Source organism: Melospiza georgiana, chromosome 1 (assembly GCF_028018845.1).
Source record: "Melospiza georgiana isolate bMelGeo1 chromosome 1, bMelGeo1.pri, whole genome shotgun sequence".
In the NCBI taxonomy this organism is placed as follows: Eukaryota; Metazoa; Chordata; class Aves; order Passeriformes; family Passerellidae; genus Melospiza; species Melospiza georgiana.
Window position 1 is genome coordinate 7,200,691 of NC_080430.1, and position 23,055 is coordinate 7,223,745.

A 23,055-nucleotide genomic window follows, 5' to 3' on the forward strand; every position below is an offset into this window, starting at 1 on the left:
AGTTTATACCCCAAACTTGTTTCTCTAAATACCTCTATCCTCACCAAGCAGAGCCCATGTGCTTCAGAAGAGCTTTAGCACATTGAAGCTAAGAGCACAAAGGTTCTCTCCTCACTAAGCACACTCCAATCTCTCAGTCCCAGAGTGAAAGCAGATTCCATGTGCACCATCCATTTGAATGAACATCCTTCTGGCAAAGGTCAGAGACACTCACAGGGATCATTTCTGCAACTACAGCTCTGGGGTGCTGTGAGTCCAGATTTTACCATTTAAATTGCTTGTACATTCCATCAGATTCAGTATGGAAGCAAGGAAGGAATTCAGGGCATAACACAGAGTTTGCTGTGTGAGGGAAATGGAGAGTGCTGGAGAAATGAGACTACTGACTATGGGAAATAACACAGATCACACAGACAGCCAAAGGAAGCAAGAAGGAAATAGTCAGAGCTGACAAGGAAATGAACAAGAAAATGGACAAAAATGTGAGAAGAAATATCGTGTAACAAACACCTGTCTAGAAGCCACAGGAAATGGATGGAAGGAAACTGCACATCAGGCAAGAGACAAAGAGTAAACCTCAACTAAGTGAACCTTGAAACAATGATTAAACTGATGAGCAATTCAGAATTAGCAAAAAGAATGGGAATATGACCATGCAACAACATAAAAAACCCCAAGAGGCTGGCAAAGAAAGCTGGAGGAAAAAAAAAAAAAAAAAAAAAACAAACCAAATGGAAGAGGTGATATTTGGAAGAAATGAGACAAAATGCTATACTCACTCCACACTGACACAGAAGATCCCAGACTATTACCACTGTCTGTGAATATCCTGAATCTCTGCAATCCCTGACAAAGCAGGCATCCCATGCTGCAGTGAGTACAGACCCTCAGCATGGCCTGACAGACTCCCAGCCATGGGGTGCTTCTGTCTGTCTGCCATCTCCCAGAGGACAGAAAGCTTGTCCAGGCATCAGAGCTGACCTGCCCAGCTTGGTGCTCACCAGTGCAGGACTTGTAAGCAGCAGGGCAGACCCTGGTGGAGACATGCAGCCTTAGGATGGGGATGAGACAAAAGCTGCCTACGAACATCTGAGAGGCTGAGAGTGGAACTCCAGAAACCTGGAGCCCCTCCTCAGGCTGGGCAGGAGACATTTCATGGTTTCTGTGGTTGGACCTTCCTACAGGACAGATTAAATCATGGAGCAAAGGTCTGTGCAAGTTAAAGGCCCAGCCAAGAATGTCACTGATTATGGTGTAAAATCCCACAAGGCACAAGTCCTACATGAGAGCATTAAACACATTATGGCCACAATGGCAATTGTTCAGCCTAAGCAAAAGGCAGGATTTTGAATGCCTGTGAGCCCCTTCTTTGGCCCCATTTGTGTGACACGCCTTCTGTGCTCTGAGAAAGACACAGACCATCTGGAGAAAACTCAAACCAGCAAGAAGGATCTGAGCTCAAGAAAACATCATCTACAAAGAAAGTAGGAACAAATTTGGGATTTCTGTTACGAGGTAAAGCATGCTGGGGAAATAAATGAGAGACTTTTGCACAAAGCTGTCCTCCATTATCCTTGGCAGATGGTATGAGTAGCAATGGAATAAACCCAGGATGAGGAGAATGTGTGTTAGATGTGAGCAAAGTGGTTCCAACAGTAAAAACAAAGAAGAGACTGGAAGGGACTGTTTAGGGAAGATATAGAGCTTTTATTACTAGAAGATTTAAGAGCAGTTTATGAAAGCTTGTGTCAGGAATGACAGCTGTAGATAAATGCCTTGGAAAAGGAGGTGAATTAAAAGAGTTCCAAAGGTCCCTTCCTGCCCTGTAAATCCAAGGAAAAGTTGCTTTAACAATGATTCGTCACAGAATTCTTCTGGAGACCATTTCCCTAATAATGCATGAACAAACAAGATGGAAAACCAGTAAATATTTAACTTTTTTTCTCATTTTTCAGTGTGTGGTCTTAGTCTTTAGTTGTGCCCTGCTAGCCAAATCAGTAATTCCACTCTGGGTTAGACTGGTCATTAATATAATGCTGAAGTAGTGCTTCAGTTTGGAAGACAAAGGAATGCTATGTCTTCTTTCCAGATGTAAATCATTGGCTTCAGAGGAAGATCCCATAAATGCTTATATGGATTTAGAGCTGGAAATGTAAAGGCAAAACTCTGCAATGGCTTCAAATGCCCTGCGTCATGTATAAGATCCATTCTCTGCAGAAACTCTCTCTGGAGAAAAACATTCCCATGAAACTACAAACTCTATCACAGTACTTGTTCATAAAAAGAAATAATCAGTTTCAAAATTAATCTTAATACTGGTATCTCCTCAAAACATGTGCTTGACTTTACAACTTCAACAAAATTTTAAACATATTTTAATATTACATCTTTTCTAACTTCCTCTTGCCTAGAGATCTAGCTTTTCCTTCCATCACTGCAGTATTATTCTATCCAGAATAATTCCATTCTATCTGTCTACTCTCTGCCTCTCCACAATTTCTTCTTCCACTCAGTGTTGCTCTGTTACAAATTTTGTAATGTGCTTTAAGATTATTTAAAAAAAAAGGAACAAAGATGAAGTTCACTGCTACTTTTTCACTATTTTCTTTGTTCACACAATCTACAGATGTTCACCAACCACTTCTTTTTGATGGAATAAAGCATCCAAGCCCTCCATCTCCACACTCCAGATTTCATTCAGCAGCAGCAGCAACAAAATAACAGGGAATGGCGCAATTGGTCTGGAATGAAAATTACGTGCTTTGTCCAATTACAAGTGAAGCAAGAAAGCAGGAAGGTGTTTTGCCAGTTCTTTGGGGGGTTTTTTGTAGTTTTAGCAACAATCTCACAAGAGCAGATATTTAAGCAGGCCAAAGCACCAAAATCAAAAAGAGCTGTGTGAAAACCTCAGCTTCTACTTTTTAAGAATGTTCTGTCTTCATGATTATGGCAAAAGGACCGAAAACATGCAATTAATGCAATTCACATTCTCCAAGAGCAGACAGAAAGTAAAATGAATCAAAAGCTGTTTTGTTCTTCTATGAAATTGTGTTTCTAGGCCATTCTCCTCTAGCTTTTAATGCCAGGGGTTGCCAATGTGGGAACCAGAGGAGGAAGGTGGAAGTGGGCTCTGCTCTGAGTCGCAGCCGGCTCCTGGCTCCCTGCCTCTCCCAAGGGCTGCACTTCCCCTGCTCCCTGCAGGCAGCACAAACCAAGGCAGCAGATTCCTTTGGAAGAAGCTGGATCACTCAGCCATAAGTCCTGGCCTGACAGAAGCTTCTCACAAGGCTTATAAAAAGAAAAAAGGGAACAACCAAAGGAAAAGGCTCCAAAACCCATGATGCTCGTGATATATAGGAGCTGGCAGTGTTACTCCTGCCACTGCCAGGCTTGGGAGTTTATCTCTGCTTGATGTTATTGCCCCTCCCCACATGTGGTCAATAATTCACTCACTCCTTTCAAGCACACGCCTCAGCCCTTTCAGCCTCCCTACCCCACTATGGCCCAGACTCTCTTTATTTTAATGGGGTTTTAACACATTGCTTTCTGAGCACTAATCCTGAATCTGCTCTTTAATTCCCTGCCCAATTCCATTCGCTGTCAGTATTCTCTTGGTTTCCCATATCCCACCTCAGGGGAGGTTCCAAAATTTACCAGCTCTCTCGCCTTTCTCTACAATGTTTTTATTTAGCTGCAGTCTCGGGAAGGATCCAGAGAGAAACACCACACAAGCCAAGTTCTGGCTAATCTCTCAGCTACTGAAATCCCCATCCTAGCTTTGACATGTCCTACTATGTTAAAATCACTGGTTTTTAGTAGTAAATTATTTAATTTTTTCATGGAAAAGACTTTATTTTATGCCCTGTGTCCTGTACTTCTCTAATTCCTTTATCTTCACTACCAAAGACAGAAACACTGAATTTTCTTATACTGAACTCTGAAAAAGAAATGCAAAAGTAGCTCCACCTACACCTTTATCTACTTCTTGTGGAAGCTTGGATTCTTTTCTGTCTTCTAGGCAATTTCTGCTCTGTCTGTTATGATACACTCTCATAATGCTCCTATGTCTTACATACCTAAAGCTATTTTTAAATATACCAACTCTTCCATTTTATTAGAAAGTGGAAGTTACTTAAGTTATAAAACAGAAAAGCTTACCAAGAAAGAGATGAAGCTGATGAGTATGAATTATTTGGAAATCAGCTTTAAAACTACTTCCCCAAGTAACAGCTTTAAGGCACTGTGGAGTCACTCTTTATCCTAAATCTTGATACACTTCCTCCAGTCATTACATAAGCATTAGCAGAGTCTGTTATTTCACACACTGTATTTTCTCCTAAGAAAACAGAGTCAAGCACCCAGAACTCAGTCCTCCAGCCTCTGCATGACACAATGTCAGTGGCAGCACTACACAGACCATGGCACAAATGATTGATCAAACATCACAGATCAGATTTTTTCAAGAAACACTTCCACAGAAACCCTGACATCTGGGGTTTTTCCACCGTTCTGAGGGCTTCAATGACTTCTACAACTAACCCCCATTCTGCATCCAAGTTTGAAATCAAAAATATCTGGGGTCAGAGAAACCCTCTGATTCCCAATTAACAGTTTCATATCTCCTCAATACATTTCTTTCCAAAATGTCAGAGTCTGATCACTATTATTTTAATTAAAAATTAATAGTACTCAGCCTTTTAATACTTTGATCAGCCTAAGCAATGAGCACATAATAGCCATTCCATCCTGACTGATCAAAGTCAACACTTTCAGTTGGAAGGAAGAATATGTTGAGGGCAAATAAGGCCTGGCTCAGAACCAGGCCAAAGTTTTTCCAGGAGACTGCTGTCCAGCTTTTAAGAAACAAGTCTATGGCTATGGAAAGTGGTGTAATCAAATATTCATGATAGCAGCAAAAAAAAGTAACCTTGAGAAGAACAGAGAGTGGATGAAACAGCACTAAATTTTTTGCAAATTATCCAAAACAGGGTCAAATAATGAAGCAAAACAGCTGCTCAGTTCAAGCTGCTCTACGTATTTAGTGCAATTTAATCTCAGCCTTGGAAAATTCCATGAAGAACAGAAATTTTTATGTATTTCACTCAGGTATATGCACAAGAAGTATTTAACTGAATTTTCTGTAAGGAGGAAAGTAGCTCTTGAAATCTAAGAAGTTTGTGAGCATGTAAAACACGAAAATTATATATGCATCAAGTAGATTAAGTAATTTTTTGTGCATGGAAAATATGCTCTGTGTTGGATTAGAAAGAAGAGAAATGATGACGACAATTCTCTCCAAGTCTGTCAAAATATAATTACACCTGTAACTGTCTGGTAGCTGGTAAGAGCACCTTCTGCAGCAGGAGAGACCTGCAACTGGGTGAGAAGCTCTTATCAGAGCTTCACCAGAGAAGCTCTGCTGGAATTGTGTGACACCATTCAGACAGTGTGCTCTGGTTTCCCTCATGTAACATAATTAATACTTTCACTGCTTTTAGGCTCATTTGTATTAATAAAAATATTAAAAAATACAGATGTTATTTTCTCTGTTATAAATTCCAAAACAAGGAAGAGCACAGGAGACATGGCAAGAGATTTAGTTTACTTTGTTCCTGAAAACACACTAATACAAGCCGCAACATCAAAAAATAACTTTCTATAAATTTGCTAATACACCATTTCCTACACAGCAGGAAAGCTTCAGTAATCACATTTTATCTCCTATCACTTACGCCTCCTTTCATTTACCCAGCTGTAACTCAAGGCCTTCCCAGAGCCCTGTGAGGACAGCGCTCACGGAACGCGCTTCTCACCTTGATCTCCCCGAACGCCAATTAAAGCAGAGCCCCAAACTTCAAAGCAGGGACAGCGAGTCCCAGCCCTGTGCCCTGAGCACTCTGCACCCAAAGCCCCAGCCCTGCCCTGCCCCTGACTCAGCAGCCACCTCCTCCTGGCTCTCTCACCCACCTGGTTTTGGCTTCCACACCCACGGAGGCGGTGGAGCTCGCGGACTCCTCGGACACGGAGTGCTGAAGGACTGGTGTTAGCTGCTTGGTGCTCTCCACTTCTGCCTGGGCATCCTCCTCTGCAGACTGCTCTTTGACTTCTGGGGAAAAAAAAAAAAAAAAAAAAAAAAAAAAAAAAATTATTTATTACTTTATCTGCATCTGGAAGCTTTTCCTTGCCCAGAAAACACCCGTTTTATTTATAGGTTAACCCATGTAAATATCTTTTGCCACGCAACAAAATTAGCAGAATGGGAAATTATCACACCTAACTAAAACATGAAACTGGACGCTAACAACATTATTTCCATAACACAAAGCACCACTGTGAACTAAAGCTGTTCAATAGCAACAAGGAATGGGGCAAGGGGAGAGCTGTTCAGTGACAAATTTCATACAAGGCTGGAGTTTTAGGCATTTCCATTCCCCCCACATCTCTTATGCACCTGCTGTGTCAGCCCTGAACAAACATCACAGTGAGCATGCTACTCTGGGGTATATTAAACCTTTTTTCCTCCCCTATTACCTTTCACTTTGTTCAATTCCCTGCAAATTCATTTCTGGTTACACTAACTATGCTGGCACAGGGTTGAGGAAGTGAAGGAATGAAGGACGTGGTTTATGCCAGCTTAAACTTCATTCTGAACTGAGGAAAATAACCAATTTTTAGCACACTTCTATATAAATTAAGTTGTCAGACATAAAAATGTATACATCTATATAAATGTATAATTATATATAAATTAAAATATATACATCAGGCTGACAACGCTAGATTTGACTAGAAAGTTTGGTTTTACTCTGAAACATGAAATGCGAAGTTGCCACTGTCTGTGCAACTTTAAATCCTCTTCCCAATCATTTCCCCCTTTGCTTGGAGTGAGTCAGGGATTTACCAGAAGGACATGGAAAAGTGCTGCTCCAAGTACACCAGAATGCACAGAACAAGGTTCAAGGCTGTACAGCAACAGAATTTGGTGTTTCTGCACTCCTCTGTACTTTGATTTTGAAACCTAAGCAACATAAAAATCACAAGACTCTGACAGATGTGCTTTGACATATCCAGCTTAAGATACATGTGCCTCATGCTGCCTGTGTCCATGGCTTCTAGATCTGTCTCCCGGCAGTGCCATTTTGGTCCCCTTCAAAATTCCCAGTGAACATGGGTTTGAGCTCACAGGCCAGTACATACAGCTCTTGCAAAGTCCAGTTAGAGTAAAGCAGCAGATTATTTAGAAAACTTCAGGAGAAGATATATTCACATTTTTTTAAAAATTAACATACATGTCAAAATATAATTAAATATTGCAAAGGATAAATGACAAGTGGAGAAATGAAAGGGTAGAAGAATCTGCCACATGGGTGGGCACGCATAAAAACCTGCTACAAGCTTTAATCTTATAAATAAAACCAAGAAAAGAGAGGAAAATTCTCAGAACATAAAACTGTGCAGCTTGGTCTGAAATACTGAAATCATACGCCTGCTACAGCACATGGAAAATGGGAAATCTGTCTTGTTTCATGCACAGAGATTGGAAGGAAGATTTTTCTTTAACCTAACGTGAACTCATTTAGGAAGACAATGTATAACATTTAAAACCCTCAGTGAACACCTCAAACCACAGTGATGAGAAACACAATATAAAGGGAAAAAAAAAATTCCTGGTTATGACTGAGTGTTCCAAGTATTTATCTGAGCTGGTGCAAATTGAAACTGCATCTCCTACTTCAGTTAAACAACTCAGTAATGTACATCTGAAATGTTTTTTGGGCACCTGAAACATCCAAAGTGACTACCTGTCCAAAATCCCAATGGATTGTGTTAAATCCTTTTCACCAACCTATTCTGAACAAACATGCTGGATCTTGATTTTACACTAAATAAATATCCCCATGGGAATGCATCCCTTGCAATAGTAAATGTCTCTGTACGGAAAAGAAAACAAAATAAACCCAAACCCCACACCCTCAGTTTCTGGCACATCTGAACAAACACCCCTGGATGTTTCCTGGATGAAGATTCCCGAAGCAGGCAGCGTCCAGCAGAGCCATTCAGAACGGTCTGCGGTGCATTTCCAAGAATGTTGGATCCAAAGGACAATCTTGTGCCAGTAACCCCCAAATTTCTAAATGCAACCTCAACGAAGAGAGCAAAACATAAACACCCAGAAGACAGGCAGACGCCAAAGCCCTCAGAACAAACCCCACAGCACAGGCCAGGACAGCCACGCCTGAGGCGCTGCAGGAAGACCACCGGAAACCCTGGCCCTGCTCTGATCCATCCCGGCCACTTTCTCTAACCCAGTTAAACTGTGCAAAAGGAACTCTGGCTTGATTGTGTGCCTGCTGAAACTTTCAATCAAGGCAAGGAAAAAAGCCATTTACTCTGTGCCAGCTTTCAGCTCATTACCATTACTGGGCACCCAGCACTCCGGGAAGGCCAAGTTCAGGGGCGCTCTCAGCCACTCCCAGGAACTCTGGGCTGTGTGAGAAGACACAGATTGTTTCACTACACATGACAACTATAGGAGCTTACATCCTTATGGTGCATTTCCCCTGCTGTTTGCTTCTCCAGAGAAGGAGGGACCCAAATTATACTAAATGAGACAAACAACATCTCAGTTGCTGTCTCTGCAATAAAGCAAACTGTGCCTCAATATGCCGTTGGAAGACTGAAAACATGGTGCTCACTAAACAGAATGAAAATTTTGTGTGTTACTTATGAAAAAAAAAAAAAAACTTTGTGAAAGTTTTCCTGCAGAAGATGAAGGAAGAACAGGATCTCTTCATGCATTTCATGAGTCAAATTCCTAGGATCTCAGCAGCGGCCTGGCAAGGAAACATCTCAGATACAACTCAGAGATGTTCTTGGAAGCAGCTGGCACAGTATGTTTAATGAACATCATCAGATTTGGTTATGGCATTCTACTTTGAAGCTACTGGGAATGAAAGATCCATGGATGATTAATAAATGGGAAGCTCATTTGCAGATTCATATATAATGCTTTATTTTGCATCCTCTTCTCATGATTGTTTCTGGCACCATGAAGGTCTTGCCTCTGTATAGTGAGTTAGTGGGGAGACTGAGATTTAAAAACCTAGTTGTACAATTCCCCAGAGTCTCTAAGTTATTTTTTATGTCATTGTCCTTTACTGAAACTTTAGGAAAATACTAGGAAACACTGCACTTAAAATTTTTTATTACTTGAATACAATTGCATTCATAGTTTTTTCTCACCTGGCTGCTGAGGACAGGAAAGTTTACTTTTCCTATTAAAAGAAAACCTCCAAAAGTACAAGGACTAAAGTTCCTGTCCATATGGGCCATCAAAAGGCTTGAGACTTCCACATGCTATCCAACTTGAGTAACTCACAGAATTACATCTGGTAGAGGCTGGAATACAGCCCAGAGCCACCTTGTCCAAACCCCTGCTCAAGCAGGGCCAGCAAAGCCAGCTGCCCAGATGGTTTTTGAGCATCTCCAAGGATGGAGACATGAAATACAAGGGAAAAAAAATCAAGTTGCCTAACACTGACAGGGGACAGATATGCAGGGAAGTCACTGGGACTGGTAAGATTTACAGCACTTGTATTAAATTTCTCTTTTAATTAACATCTCCATCACATTTACTTCAGTAATATGTATGCAGTGGTGAAAAGACAATCCTTATCTTTTAACACGATTCAAGTTTTAATTTGGGTTTTTTCAAGGAGGAGAAAAACAAAGAGGTTCAAAGATTTCTTATTATTTTTATTCCCCTTTATAGTGCAGAATGCAGAGAACACTCAAAGAAAATAACAAACAGCACATAGCACCCCCAGCTGATTATGTTGACTACCCACCTTCCTAAAGGGAGCTGGTCTCCTTATTTACATGTCTTATGTAGAGATTTACAACATTCTGAGTAATAATTGTGCTGCTAATTTCCTGCTCTATCTCCAAAGTCCTTGGAAGCCTCTCTCCATGTGAGACACACATGAGACATGCAGGCTCAGGAGGGCAGCCCTGGTTTTTGAGAGCCCTCCACCTGTGGCAGAGCTTGTGGAAAGCAGGAAACTGGGGATGGCTGGGATTTTATTACAGGATCACAGCTTTCTTTGGGGATGTGATGAAGAAACATCAACTTAAGATCTTAAATGTTCTTTTGTTTCTTTACAAACAATCCTTTTCCATTTTCTTGCAATCACAAGGTCCTATTCTACAAGCTAAATTGGTAAACATAAAGCAGAATAAGGAGATGTATGTGCAGCAATCAGGCAAAGGACAGACATCAGCATATCCAAAAAAATTTTCTTCTAAATACTCAGAAACTACCTGTCAAGTCAAAACCTAAAAATACTGTAAGAGTTCTACCAGAAAAAAATCTTTAAGATATTATAATACTCATTATGAAGTGACACTTTAAAAAAAACCCCAAAAAACCCCAAAGAGCTGTCATAAACATAAAATTAATATTCTACTATTAAATTAATATGTAGGTGCAGCAGGTTGACTATTTAACTACTGTCAGACCTACTGCTTAGGCAGACAATGAAGCACATGTCATGAGCTTCCAAAACTTTCACTAAAAACAGAAAGTATTGCAGGCTGGAAAATACCAAGATCACCAAACACAGTAGGAGATCCCAGGGGTCTCAACTGTTGCCTACCAAGATGTTCTGAGAGAGGGAATAAGGAGATTTGAAGGTAGCCACAGCTATTTTTGCACAAGGAAGGGGCAATGCTGTGTCAGGAAGCAGCCAATGGGACCAGGTGTTTTACACAGCCCCACAGGGGTCTGCAGATCTACAAACACACCAAAATGCTCCAGGAGCTCTGACAGATAAAAACCAGGTCAGTGTAGCAACAATATGAAAAGAAACCTTAAAGCAAGGGAATGCAAATTATGAGTTTAAAATCCCTACCTGTCCTGGGCTTGGCTAGCATAGTCAATTTTCTTTAGTATTGGGTATGGTGCTGTGTTTTGGATTTAGGATGAGATTTAATTTTGGTAACACACTGATGTTTTAGTTGTTGCTAAACAATGTTTACTCTAAATCAAAGACTCTTCAGTTTCCCATGCTCTGCCAGCAAAGAGATGCAAAACTGAGCCAGGGGATGGCATGGCCAGGGCAGCTGATCCCAACTGGCCAGAGGGATACTCCAAACCATAGAACACCATGCCCAATAGATCACAGAATGGTTTGGGTTGGAAGGGACCTTGAAGATTATCCAATTCCAACCTCCTGCCATGAGCAGGGACAGCTTTCACTAGACCAGGCTGCTCAGAGCCCCATCCAATCCATCCTTGAACATTCAGGGAGATGGAGCAGCCACAGCTCCCATGGGCAACCTGTGCCAGGGGCTCACCCCTGTTCTAATCCCAGCCCTGGGGTTTTACCTTGATCCAGTTCTCCTCCCCATCCCAGTGGGACAAGGAGTGAGGGGGCACGTGTGTGGTACTCAGCAGACAGCTGGGATAAACCATGACAGTACCCAGTACTGTAATTAGCAAGTTTCACTCACTGTCCCAGTTTAAGAACAAAACAAGTCTCCAGTATTCAGAGTTCATAATTCTGTTACTGCTCTGGACACAATTTGACAGCAGCATCACCTCTCCTGCCAGTGGCTGAGGAAGTCACATGCACAGATCTCTTAGGTGCAGAAATCTTTTACAATAACCTAGAAGAGGGTAGTTTTAGATTACTATTAGAAAATAATTCTTCTTGTGAAGGTGGTGAGATTCTGACACAGGCTGCCCAGAGAAGCTGGGGATGCCCCATCCTTGGACGTGCTCAAGGCCAGGTTGGATGGGGCTTTGAGAAACGCGGTCTGTGGGTCCCTGTTCACGGCAGGAGGGTTGGAACTAAATGATCTTTAAGGTCCTTTCCAATCCAAACTATTCTATAATTCTCTGATTTACTTACTGCAACAGGTGTTAGACAGAGACAAGAAAAAAAACTGCAGTTTTTGACATTCCGCTGCATATTTTGATACCTCTCATTCAATAAGTTCTTAACTGTTAAATACATTTTGTACAGAAAATAAATGCAAATTTTGTATTAGTTATAAAATAAAACCAAGATTCTCAAAGTGGGACCATTTAAATTCTGACCACCTAAAAAACATGAAACCACATTATGGATAATCAAAACATGGAACCTCCACGACTGAGGAACTTCCTAAGCTAGGAGTGGTATTCACCAGCACTGATCTGATTATTTTTCTACTTATTTGTTTAGGTCTTCTTGAAACCCATGTCAAGCTGCTCATGCCCAAAGCATCCAGGAACAATGAATTCTGTAATTGCAGCTGATGCTGAGTGCAAATGCACCTGCCCCTGCACTCTATGAACACCACCTGATGTCCCCTCATTTCTGTGCTGCACAACAACATGAGTCATTGTGCCCTGTCCATTTTCTCCACACCACTCATCATTTTTTGGACCCTATTACATTCCTCCTCAGTGAAATCACTTCAGATTGAGGGTTTTACCTTAACTGATCCCCACACAGAAGTTATTACTTACTTCTTGCCATACTTGTTGGCCTTCCCTGTACTTTCCCAATTACAGCTCATCCTTTTGGAGAAGGCAAAGCAGAATTGCACGTGGCATTTAATATGCCAAGGGTTTATAAAGAAACAGTAAAAAGAGAAAAAAAAAACCCTCATTGATGCTTCATTCTGCTTATCCCTTTGCCAGTAATTCCTAGAATTTCCTTCTCTCTTTGACTTATGAAAGCTTCTGCAATTCTCAGAAGAACTGAAGCACCAATTGCTCAGGTAGCAAAAGCTATCTGAGAGTGATTTTTGTTTATATAAAAGCAGGATGGTAATTTTGCCCTGCATGTTCTTTTACATGAACTACTATTGAATTAAGAGTCATTTAATGGGTACCTCTTTTATTATCATAAATAAGTTCATTTTACTCTTCCCCTTTGAACCTGACCTAGAAAAGGGCTACCAGGGTAGGTATCTGTGGGACTCCAACATCAGCCTGATTAATACTGTGATTTTAAATAATCATCAGTGAATTTCTCTTCTATTTCTTTTACCAAACTGAAGAGTCAGCCTCAACACAGCATTACTGTAATAAAAATTAAGACAGGTCTACAGAATTAATAAGTGGTTCCTGCTCATGGCAGAAGGGATGGAACAAGATGATCTTTGAGGTCTCTACCAACCCAGACCATTCTGTGATTTTATGAACTAAAACATACACAGAGCAGCCCCTCTTTCCAGTGAGGAGAAGAGCATATAACACACAAAGCACATGCAACTATTTCAGTGTATTTGACTGGTAATGGCCATGCAGATCTTCCATCACATCACTCATGACACAGCAGCAGAGTTAAACATCAAGGTAATGGAGATGTGGAAAATTCTAGGTTTCGGAAAACTTTCAAAACCTGTTGAATTATGTTTAATAAAGCATAGTTTGATACCAAAACTGCAAAACCACTACTGAATAAATAAGCAAAACCAGAAAGTTGCATTTCAGAAATAACCTCCAGAATGAAAAACTCAGTGAGGTTAAAATTGATTTGGAATTAACAGATTTCCCCAGCTTTCAAAACACCTGAGATAGAGGTATCAGACAAAAGGCAAAAAAAAAATCAGATTTTTCTAAATGGCCCATTTTAAGTGTGCATGATGATAAATGGTATTATTAAGTAAGCCTGTGATGGTTTAAATGCAAATATCAAGTAACCTCCTCTTTTGTTTGCTTTCCTCATTACAAACAAATTACCAGAACATAAAGCAAAAATAATAAGATGCTTATAATAATTACAACAACATGCTTCAGTTCTGCTAATTTTTCCAGTGGCTGAGCAGGTAAGAGTCAGGAGCATGAGAAAGAAGAAATTACTCCTTTTCTAATGAGTACATAGAATATTAGTTGCCTTAAAAATATTTAAGTGCATTTCTAAGCACGTATTTGCCACAAATTGTATGGCCAAGTTTAATCTACAAGAAAGCCCTCAGTAGTGTTAATTCTCCCCTTCATTAATTTGAGAAGGAATGGGTGGTAATGATGAGGCCAAAGTATCTGCCTGGATTTTAAAACTGGATTTTGGTATTAAAGCACATTGCCAAGAGCTTTTGCCATTGATTCACCCAGACCAGGACTTGCTCTCAGGTGTGTTTTACTTTGCTTCAATGAGAGGCTCATCTCAGCCTCGTTCATATAATTGCAAAAGGATGCCTGTATTTCCTTTAATAAGCAGGATATTGCAGATTTTTTTTTTCTCTAGGAAAGGGCTTTTCAGGCTGCTTCCAAGTTGATGAGATTCTGAATTAGTCCAAAAATCCCTGGCAACTTGTGCATGAATAACTTTGCTCCACTGAGAAGTGTTTGTTTCTGGTTCTTCAGTGCTTTGCCCAGAGACAAATCAGTCTGGTCAGAGGAAGCTCCATCTTCATGAAGTCAATGTGGAGTCCAACAAGAAATGAACTGGCCAGACAACATCACTGGGTCTGATAAAAATGTTACTAACAACAATAATGTGTAGATAAAGAACTACTCGCTGATTAAATCACCCAGGTTCTTTTATGTATTATCAGAGGCTTCTGAACACTATGGGGAGTTGAGGGTCTGGTGGAAAGCACTGCTGTAAGAGCTGGTTGACATGGTATGGATAGTTAACAAAATAAATACCTAACCAAAGAGATTCAGCAGTCCAAATAAACTTACTTTATTGCATTTATCCCTGATCTGAATCTCAACACTTTTATGGTGGGACATAGACAGGAAGAATTACAGACCCTAGAATGAGTTGGGATATTTCACAAGTGTTCTCCAAAAAAAAGGGAATAATCAGATAATTAACACAGAGAATTCAGTTTCAACTTAAATGCAGAGCCAAGAAAATATCAAGTACAGAAACTTGCTGAAACTAACAGAAGATGGGGGAAAGAAACAGAAGCCAAGTCTTCATTAGTAGCAAAAGGGCTACCAAACCTACAGAAAGCATATCAGGAGCTTCTTGGTGTATTATTTCTTTCTTTGGAATAGCAGTTTTATATTTGCATATATCCCTGTGCACAAAGCCCCGTGCTTTCCAGAATTTTCTGGTTTGCATATTCTTGGCCATGAGAAACTCGCTCATCAGAAGAAAACTGTTCTTACAGAGAGGAGCAGCACAAGAGGATCCAGAGGGGAACTCGGCATTTTGCAGCAAACAGGATTTTACTGATAACCAGAAAGGTGGAAGGTGTTGATAGCTGGAAGGTCTTGACAGGACCAGAGGCACCAGGCACAAACGAAAACACAGGAGGCTCCCTCTGACCATCAGGAAATCATTTTTTACTGTGAGGGTTCCTGAACACTGGCACAGGCTGTGCAGGGCAGGCTGTGGAGCCTCAAGCCTTGGAGATAAAAGCTGGACATGGTCCTGGACAGGCAGCTCTGGGTGACCCTCCTGGAGCAGGGCTGGGAGCAGAGGATCCCCAGAGGTCCCAGCCACCCTTAACCATGCTACGATGCTGTGGTGCCAAAAGGATGGGAAGAATGGGCAACCACAACATCAGCTGGACAGAGAAACACCAGTGCAACACCACTGGGGGAACCACAGTGAAGAAAAACGAAGGAGCAGACAGCTGGAAAGACAAATACAAAGCTGAAGAGCAGAACAGACGTGAAGTGAGGAGCCAAAGGATCAGCAAGAGAGACAGGGCTGTGGGTAAATGAAAGGAGTCTGTCCTGAGGTTTACAAGAAGCTGAAAATCTATTGATTCAGTAGAAGCAGTTGTCAACACCCTTTTTTTCAGGAAAAAAAAAGTTTACTTAGCTCCAAGCAGCTCTTTTTTTCCAAAATTCCAGAATTTCCTTTCTCCAATTCCAAATCCCTCCTCCTCTCTTTCCGTCCTTAAGAATTCATCTACACCAAAGGGAACTTAGTACTTGGCAGAACAGGGACAGGGCTCAGGAATTGCTGCAGTTGGCAGGAGCAGCAGCCATACTGAACTGATCAGAGCAGCACACGGCTCACCCTGCTCTGCTTCCAACTCTGCCTCGCTTCACATGTGAGATCACAGAATTTTGGGAAGGGCAGTAACTTGTTTCCCGAACTGCAATTAAAATGACTGTGCCTCAGCATTGCAAAAGAGCCCCTTTGGGAAGAATTTTTGTCTTTTTTTTTTTATTTAAACAAATATTTCTGTCAACATTAGAAATGGAAATATTGTTTAGTACTTGCACACTCCTTGCTTTGCTCCCCATAAAATATTTGACAGCTGCTAAACATTTCTTTATCTTAGGTGGGATTATATGGGGCATTTCCTTTTTTCCCCTCCCTGAGAGGGGAGTTCTTACTCCTCCTGCATTGCTTCCTTCCCTAAAAGCAGAGCTCATTATACTGAACACAACTTCTCTCATTTCATGAAACTTAATTAAATAAAACAAAACAGAAACAACCTCAAAATCCCAAACTCACACAGTAACAGAATTTCTGATTATTCTCAATGTACGAATCAAACAATGGAAAGGAAGCTAGGAACACAGAGACTCAAAATATGTCATAAATTACATGTCAAGATCCTTAGACATTTAATTTCAACTTCTGTAGTATTACTATATTGTGTTTTGGTTTGCCAACAATTGCAAAAATTTTCTGGGAAGACAACTCTTGGCAAGCAAAGAAAACAAAATCCTTTTCTAGTTGAAGCAGAAATTAATAAACTAGTATAGAAATACCCTTCAATTTAATCTACACAGTTTTAAACAGAACCACAAACTGAGATTATTCCTTCTCCCACACTTCTGTACTAACTCAGGTAAGTGCTTAGAGTAAGTTTTATAGGCAGCAGCCTATTCAGATAATATGATTAAACCTCTAGCAAGTCACATGGTGCCCTGCTTTTAAGATAACATAATTGTGATTCTGTCTCTATCAAACTGCTCAACATGATAATGCTCTTTCAAATCTATTTTTGTTCCCTGAAAAATGGGATTTCAGACATATGTATATTTACTAGGTATCTTTTCAGTGAGGAGCACAGTCTGTAAATCCATCCTGGGCTCAGCACTGAGGTGATGGTGCCTCACTTCCAGCAGCAGAACTGCTGGGGTCTTGGTCCATCAGGATTTCCATCACACTGCCCACACCTTCAGAAATGAGTATCAGCCACCTGTGACACTCAGGATTATTCTGATGAAAGATAATGGAGAGACTTATCCATATACACTCTCAGAGCCTTAAAATAATTATGTATTCTTCCCTCTTCTGAATCAGAGACTGCTCTCAGGTTTCTGTCGAGGAACTTTGTTAAAAACAAAGCAAAAATAAAATACAGCTATCACTGAATTCTCAACACAGCGGTGTACCAGTTGTAAGGTTTGAATTTATTTTTAGGTTTGTTTTTTTTTTCTTAAACATATTTAGAAAAATTTATAAAACTTATCACTTTAAGGGGACAGTTTTTGCCCCCTTCCCTGACTTTCATAAGAATGCTTCTACCACATAGGACAGGAAAAGTAATAACCATCATCATAACATAGTAATGATGATGTAGTAACAGAATTAGAACTAGTCCTCCTTTACACTGCACTGTTTTTCTATACACAAATACCTGCTCCAACTTTTCCACTTAATATATTAATTTATTAGTCCACTAACTAGTAATTACCTACTTGTAGAAGCTGCAAAAGATCACCCAAGTTCAGTACCACCAGCATTTTTATTTGCAGGGGCAGGAAAACAAAGGGTAGGATAAAACAATGAAACATCCCTGAATTAAGCTTTAATTTAGGCTCCTTCCACATGCCATTAACACTTGAATTCAACACAAGTTGTGACTACACACTCCAGGCACTCCCCAAAGCCTCAAGTCACAAGCACCAAGACTTCCCAGCATCATTCCACATCCAGCAAGGAGGAAGCAAGTACACAAAAAGCCCATCCTCAGGAGAATTTCAGCCTCCTCCTCCTCTGTGGCTTTCACCACAGCAGCCAAGCTCCTGCATGGCCCATGAAAAATGCTGCTGCAAAAATGGCTCTTTTCAGCTCCTTTATTTGTTGTCCCCATAAACGTGCACTAAGCACAGACCCTTGTCTTCATCTGTAAGGGCTTTACAACTTCTCCTCCTCCACTCAGCAGCTTTGGGAGAACTGGACAGCTCCCTTAACTTCCATGCCATTCCTGCCCTGACCAACAGCTTCTGCTGCTTGTGCTTCCTTCCACAGCTCTCATTACACATACAGGGCCACCTTATTAAATTTATAAATCCTTAGGTCTCAATTTTCATTGAGCATTTTCAAGCCTTCATTCTGTCAAACCAACAAACTTCTGCCAAGTGGCCACAACATCATCTTTCCTGATGGGTTTCATCCTTCTGCACTCAATCCCTGGTTAAAAACAGGGAAATGGCTACAGACACGTGCCTGGCAAGGAGATGACAGCTCTTCACCATGGCCTTTATCTCATGTGCTGGCTCATCTGTTTGTCTCTTTAGGCTCCTGAACTGCCAGAACAGAAATCACAAACTGTTTCTACAGTACTCAGTCCAGAACAATGAGCTCCCTCTGGTAACTGAAGCATTTCAGTACCACCACAACAAATATTTACCAAAGCAAGAACAGAGATTTATCCTGTTTCCTAAGCAGCAGCAGGAAGCATTAGCATTTGGTTATCCTGGTTATCCCTTTGGTATATAGTCTGCTGTAGTTAGCTGAAGACACAGGTCAATAAGTAGTAGTGTATTTTGGCAGGTATTCCAAAAACAGCAGCTGCCACTTCAAAGCATTTATTTTTGTAAGATACAGCCTTGCAGAAGTAGGAAAAAAACCTCTACATATCTAGACTGCAGAGAGATTCCCATTACAGTATTTAAAACTAATAGCTTCAATAGCTTTAAATTAATATAGGTTTAAATATCAAGGTTTTTTCCTTTTAATTCTTCCCAAATGGCACATCTCATACTACAAAATGGAAGAACTATTTCTTGTCTACCAAAGTTCTGCATAACTAAATGCATTTCTGAGAGAGAAGCAATACCCAGAGAGCATCAGCACTATATTCTCAGTACCTGTTTCCACAGTGTTTTCTGTTTCTGCTGCCTCCAAACCATCCATACTGTCTTCATCCTCCACTGCAGTTTTTCCTCTACTCCGAGGCCTGCAAACATAAGGAAAAACTCTTTTTAGACGGAAAGCATGTAAAAAATTATTAAAAATGTAAAAGCAAGTGTAAAATTCTTAAAACTGATTTAAATCTCTTCATTTAGAGGGAAGAATGTCAGCACTTAATTATGCAACACTGAAGCTAACCCATTACTTCAGTCTTGTACAAACTGGAAACCCCCTCCCCTTTTTCCCCGTTCTAGGTTTATGTCCCCAGCAAGGTACACTTGAATCAGTAGCTGGCCCTTTAATTTTATCTGATTCTTCTTACAAGAAAAACAAAATAATGAACTTTTACTGATCAAACAACAGACTAACTCAGCCAGATTTTGACACAAGCATCCTGTCTGCTCCATGTAAAGTGTAACTATAGACAGGTAGGAGGGAACACCATCCAAAATTTGGGCACCAGCTACTATAAAATAGAGACTGATCCACACAGAGCACCCTTGGAAGAAATTTCCATAGAATAATAATGATGCTAAAGCAATGAAACTGAAACACACATTATTTTCAGTGAAACAATATTTTGACACATGAAGTAAAATGTTATGAGAGATGACTAGATGTCATCACAGTAAAAAAGTCATCACGTGAGGACAGCCTGTCAAAACTAAACTACCTGGCAGATTTGTTTCAATTTCAACCAAGGTCTGACGGAAAGCAGACAGGTTTGTGCCACAAATTCCAGCCTTTTTTCCCTGCCTGGCTCTTCAGTAACTATCACGGTGGGCTGTTGAGAAGCCCAGGCATCCAGATTCCCAGCTGTTCAGCAGCCCATTTGAAAGGGAGCCAAGAGCTTGGCAACTCGCCTCCCAAATTTTCAGGCTACTTGGCAAGCTGCCTGGCATGCTGACGGAAAGCCTGGGAGACCCTGGGAGCTTCTGATTCCAAGTACACAAATTTTGAGCAGTTTGGGGCATCTCAGCAGTTCCGACGTCCAGAGCTCCCAGGCAACCATTCACCCAAACCAACACGCCTTGAATGGGCAGGCAGCACACGGGCACCCCGCCTGCCCCCCCAACAAAACCCCTCCAGTTCCTCTTTCACAGAGCACTCTGAAAGGTTGGGGTTTAGTTCTGCACTGGGGAGAAAAGGTTTTGGGGTTGTTTTTTTTTTTTTGAAGCGATTAAATCATTCCAAAACCAGCATTTCCCTTTTTTGTGCAGTCTGTTATAGCACTTTAGTCCATCCAAACTATTTCCGCAGGACTGGAGCTGCTAAATCAGCTACAGAAGAAATGCTATCATGCAATGCCTTTGGCTCTCTTGGATCAAAGATCTGGGCAGAGCTGGAACCATCTCTGGAGTCTGTGCAGGTTGCTCTCCTGCTAGAAAAGGATTGACTCCCTCGGACTACCTAGCAAGACAACCCCTTCAGACTGTGTTGGGACCATTTTAGTCTCTGTGAAGGAGGAAAGCAAGAACTAAGAGGCTCAAACCAAAGCCTGAAAACCTCCCACTCAATTTACAAAGGAGATGGGTGAAAAGGAAAAGCAAGGAGAGATTAAGGACAGGAGGACTTTTCTTGGCATGCCTATAAAATTTGCTCAGGACAATGCTGAAAAACGTGAGCACAGATGGAACCCTAGGGATTACAAGGTTATTGCTCCCTTTGGCTGCTTACCCATAAGCAGTGACAGCACACCCAGAACACACAAAATAAGTAACAGCCTTCTTATGAGAGACAGAATCATCCCCTCCACTTATTTGCCACTTTACAAGCTCCCAGTGTAGTCTCCTAAAACCCACGTTTCACAAAAATTCCAATCAGAATAAACTGCACAATGACCAGAAGAAACTGCCTTGCACTCCTGCCTGCATCCACTGCATCAGCCCATCCAGGAGCACAGTGACCAGTGAGCTGGCCTGAATGGGGACACGTTTTGGAAGTGGGAATGACACAAACACTGCGGGCAGCAGGATCTGAGACGGTCACACAGATGGATTCCCATTTGTAACAAAGAGTAGGGAGCAGAGCAAATGGAATATCACAGCCACTGGATAGAACAGGCTCTCAGAGCAAGACTGAGTTGCAGCAAGGAGGGTAACACTCCTCTAACACTGAGAAAAACAAAGCAGCAGGTAAAGAAGCCAAAAGCTTTTAAGCATTAAATTTCTTGCAGTTCTTCACATCATCCCAGCACATCTTCCAGCACCAGTGAAAGGACAGGAATGCAGGTGAGTAAGAACACTTCCCTTGCTGCAGGAATGCTCAAAAGCTTTACACAACACAATCAGCTAAGGACAGGGATTATTTCTAAATCCCATCCCAATTATTCTTCTACCAACTACCTGTCTGCAACGAAAAGTTACAACTCCATACTAAACAAGGATTACTGTAAAATCATCACAAACATAAATGATAATTCTACTTTTTCACAGATATCCCTTCTCAGTATCCCCCAACACAACCCTGGAGGCAAAACTTGCTGGATAGTGGAAGATGATGATTGTTTATGTTTATTTAATCATTTACAGATGAGTTTAGATTTGCTACTGAACTACAGTTCATGTATTAAATACCAAAGTACCTCACAAAATCTTTTCAAACATTTTGTTTAAACAAGAGCAGTATTCGTGCCTTGAACTCCCTATTTTATTTTAGCAACCTATTTAACACTAAGGAAAAACAGAGGTTCCAATTTATTAAACAGAGCTGGTTCTTTCAGCAGAAGATATAACCATATCTGGTGCTTCCTTGCTATTCCCCTTCCCCAAATATTCTACAAAAAAACCTTCTTAATGTTGTGCAGGTTTTAAATAAAACTGAAGAAACAGTGGAAAACATGGTAGATTATATCATTAACTCATTTTTGCTGCTTACATTCATTTCCCAATCATCAGAAGAGATTTTATAGCCTACAAATTTATGTTTGGCTTAGAGCAAAAAAATAATTCAAGTCACAAAACAGTGAAATATACACTGTACTGACAACTATAATTTAATGTTTCCACAACAAATGCCATTTGAGAAGGCCACACAGCACACCTAATCACTGCAATCAGCATTTGTAATAAGAATGGATTGTTTCTTGTTATTTGCACTAAGTTTAAACATTTTATTCAATAGTTTTATACATAAAGCTTTTGGCTGGTTTGCATAACACTGCATTTTTCCACTGACAAACCCTGTTAATTTTTTTTTCCTCTACACTTATTTCCATTTGCCCTTAAATACAGAGGGAAAAGCAGCCTGTGCTCCATTCTTTGCCTTGGTTTCTTCTCAAGTTCATCCTTCTGAAGAAAGATGTGAGAAGGAAATAGGGAAAAGATGGCATTGAGGGCCAGTTTTTACACACTCAAAGCAATTATGAAACAACAGCCCATGACTACTGCCTTTCACCCACACAAAGCCAGGCAGTCCTGAAACATAATTGTTGTATTGGACACCACAACCTCAGTCCTGCTCTAGATCCTGCAGCCCAACCCTAAACTCTCCTACCAGGAGGAGCAGCTCCATCACCCTGCAGAACCCCCAGCAGCTCAGAAATACTGAGCACAGCCCAGCCACATCTCCTGCAGCTCACAACAGACCCAGAACAAAATGTACAGGCAGAGCCTGACCGATGCACACTCTGGCAGAAAACAATAAATATCAGTCAGTGGGCAGGCAGGGAGCTTGGGACGGGCTGAAGGGCTGCCAAGGTCCCTGCCAGGGCTTCCTTGCCTGCCTTTTTCCTACAACAGAGGTCAATTTAGAAGGAAAAAAATACAAGAGCATGTCTGTTTCTGCTCAAAAGTACAGATCTGCTGAGAGAAATGCAACTTCTTGAAGTGCTTAAAGCACGTTCAGCATTTCATGGAATAAAGTCAACAACAAAGACAAAACTGTACTTTTTTATTAATACAGGACTGCATTTGAATATAATTACTGCCTACAATAATTTTACCCCTACTTCAACAAAATAGAGTAATTTATCAAAATCCTTTGTGACCTACTCTTAATT

General features: G+C 40.9%; 1 protein-coding gene across 8 annotated transcripts in view; it reads right to left on the bottom strand.

The window, feature by feature from the left end:
• The window catches only part of KMT2C (lysine methyltransferase 2C), a 189,354-nt gene that overhangs the window by 124,018 nt on the left and 42,281 nt on the right, over positions 1-23,055 (bottom strand). For all 8 annotated transcript variants that reach the window (XM_058045054.1, XM_058045091.1, XM_058045118.1 and 5 more), the window contains 2 exons: positions 19,013-19,101; positions 5,968-6,106 (listed from right to left, as the gene is read on the bottom strand). In XM_058045054.1, the coding sequence (XP_057901037.1) occupies positions 5,968-6,106; positions 19,013-19,101 (228 nt within the window). The remainder of the gene's footprint in view (positions 1-5,967; positions 6,107-19,012; positions 19,102-23,055) is intronic.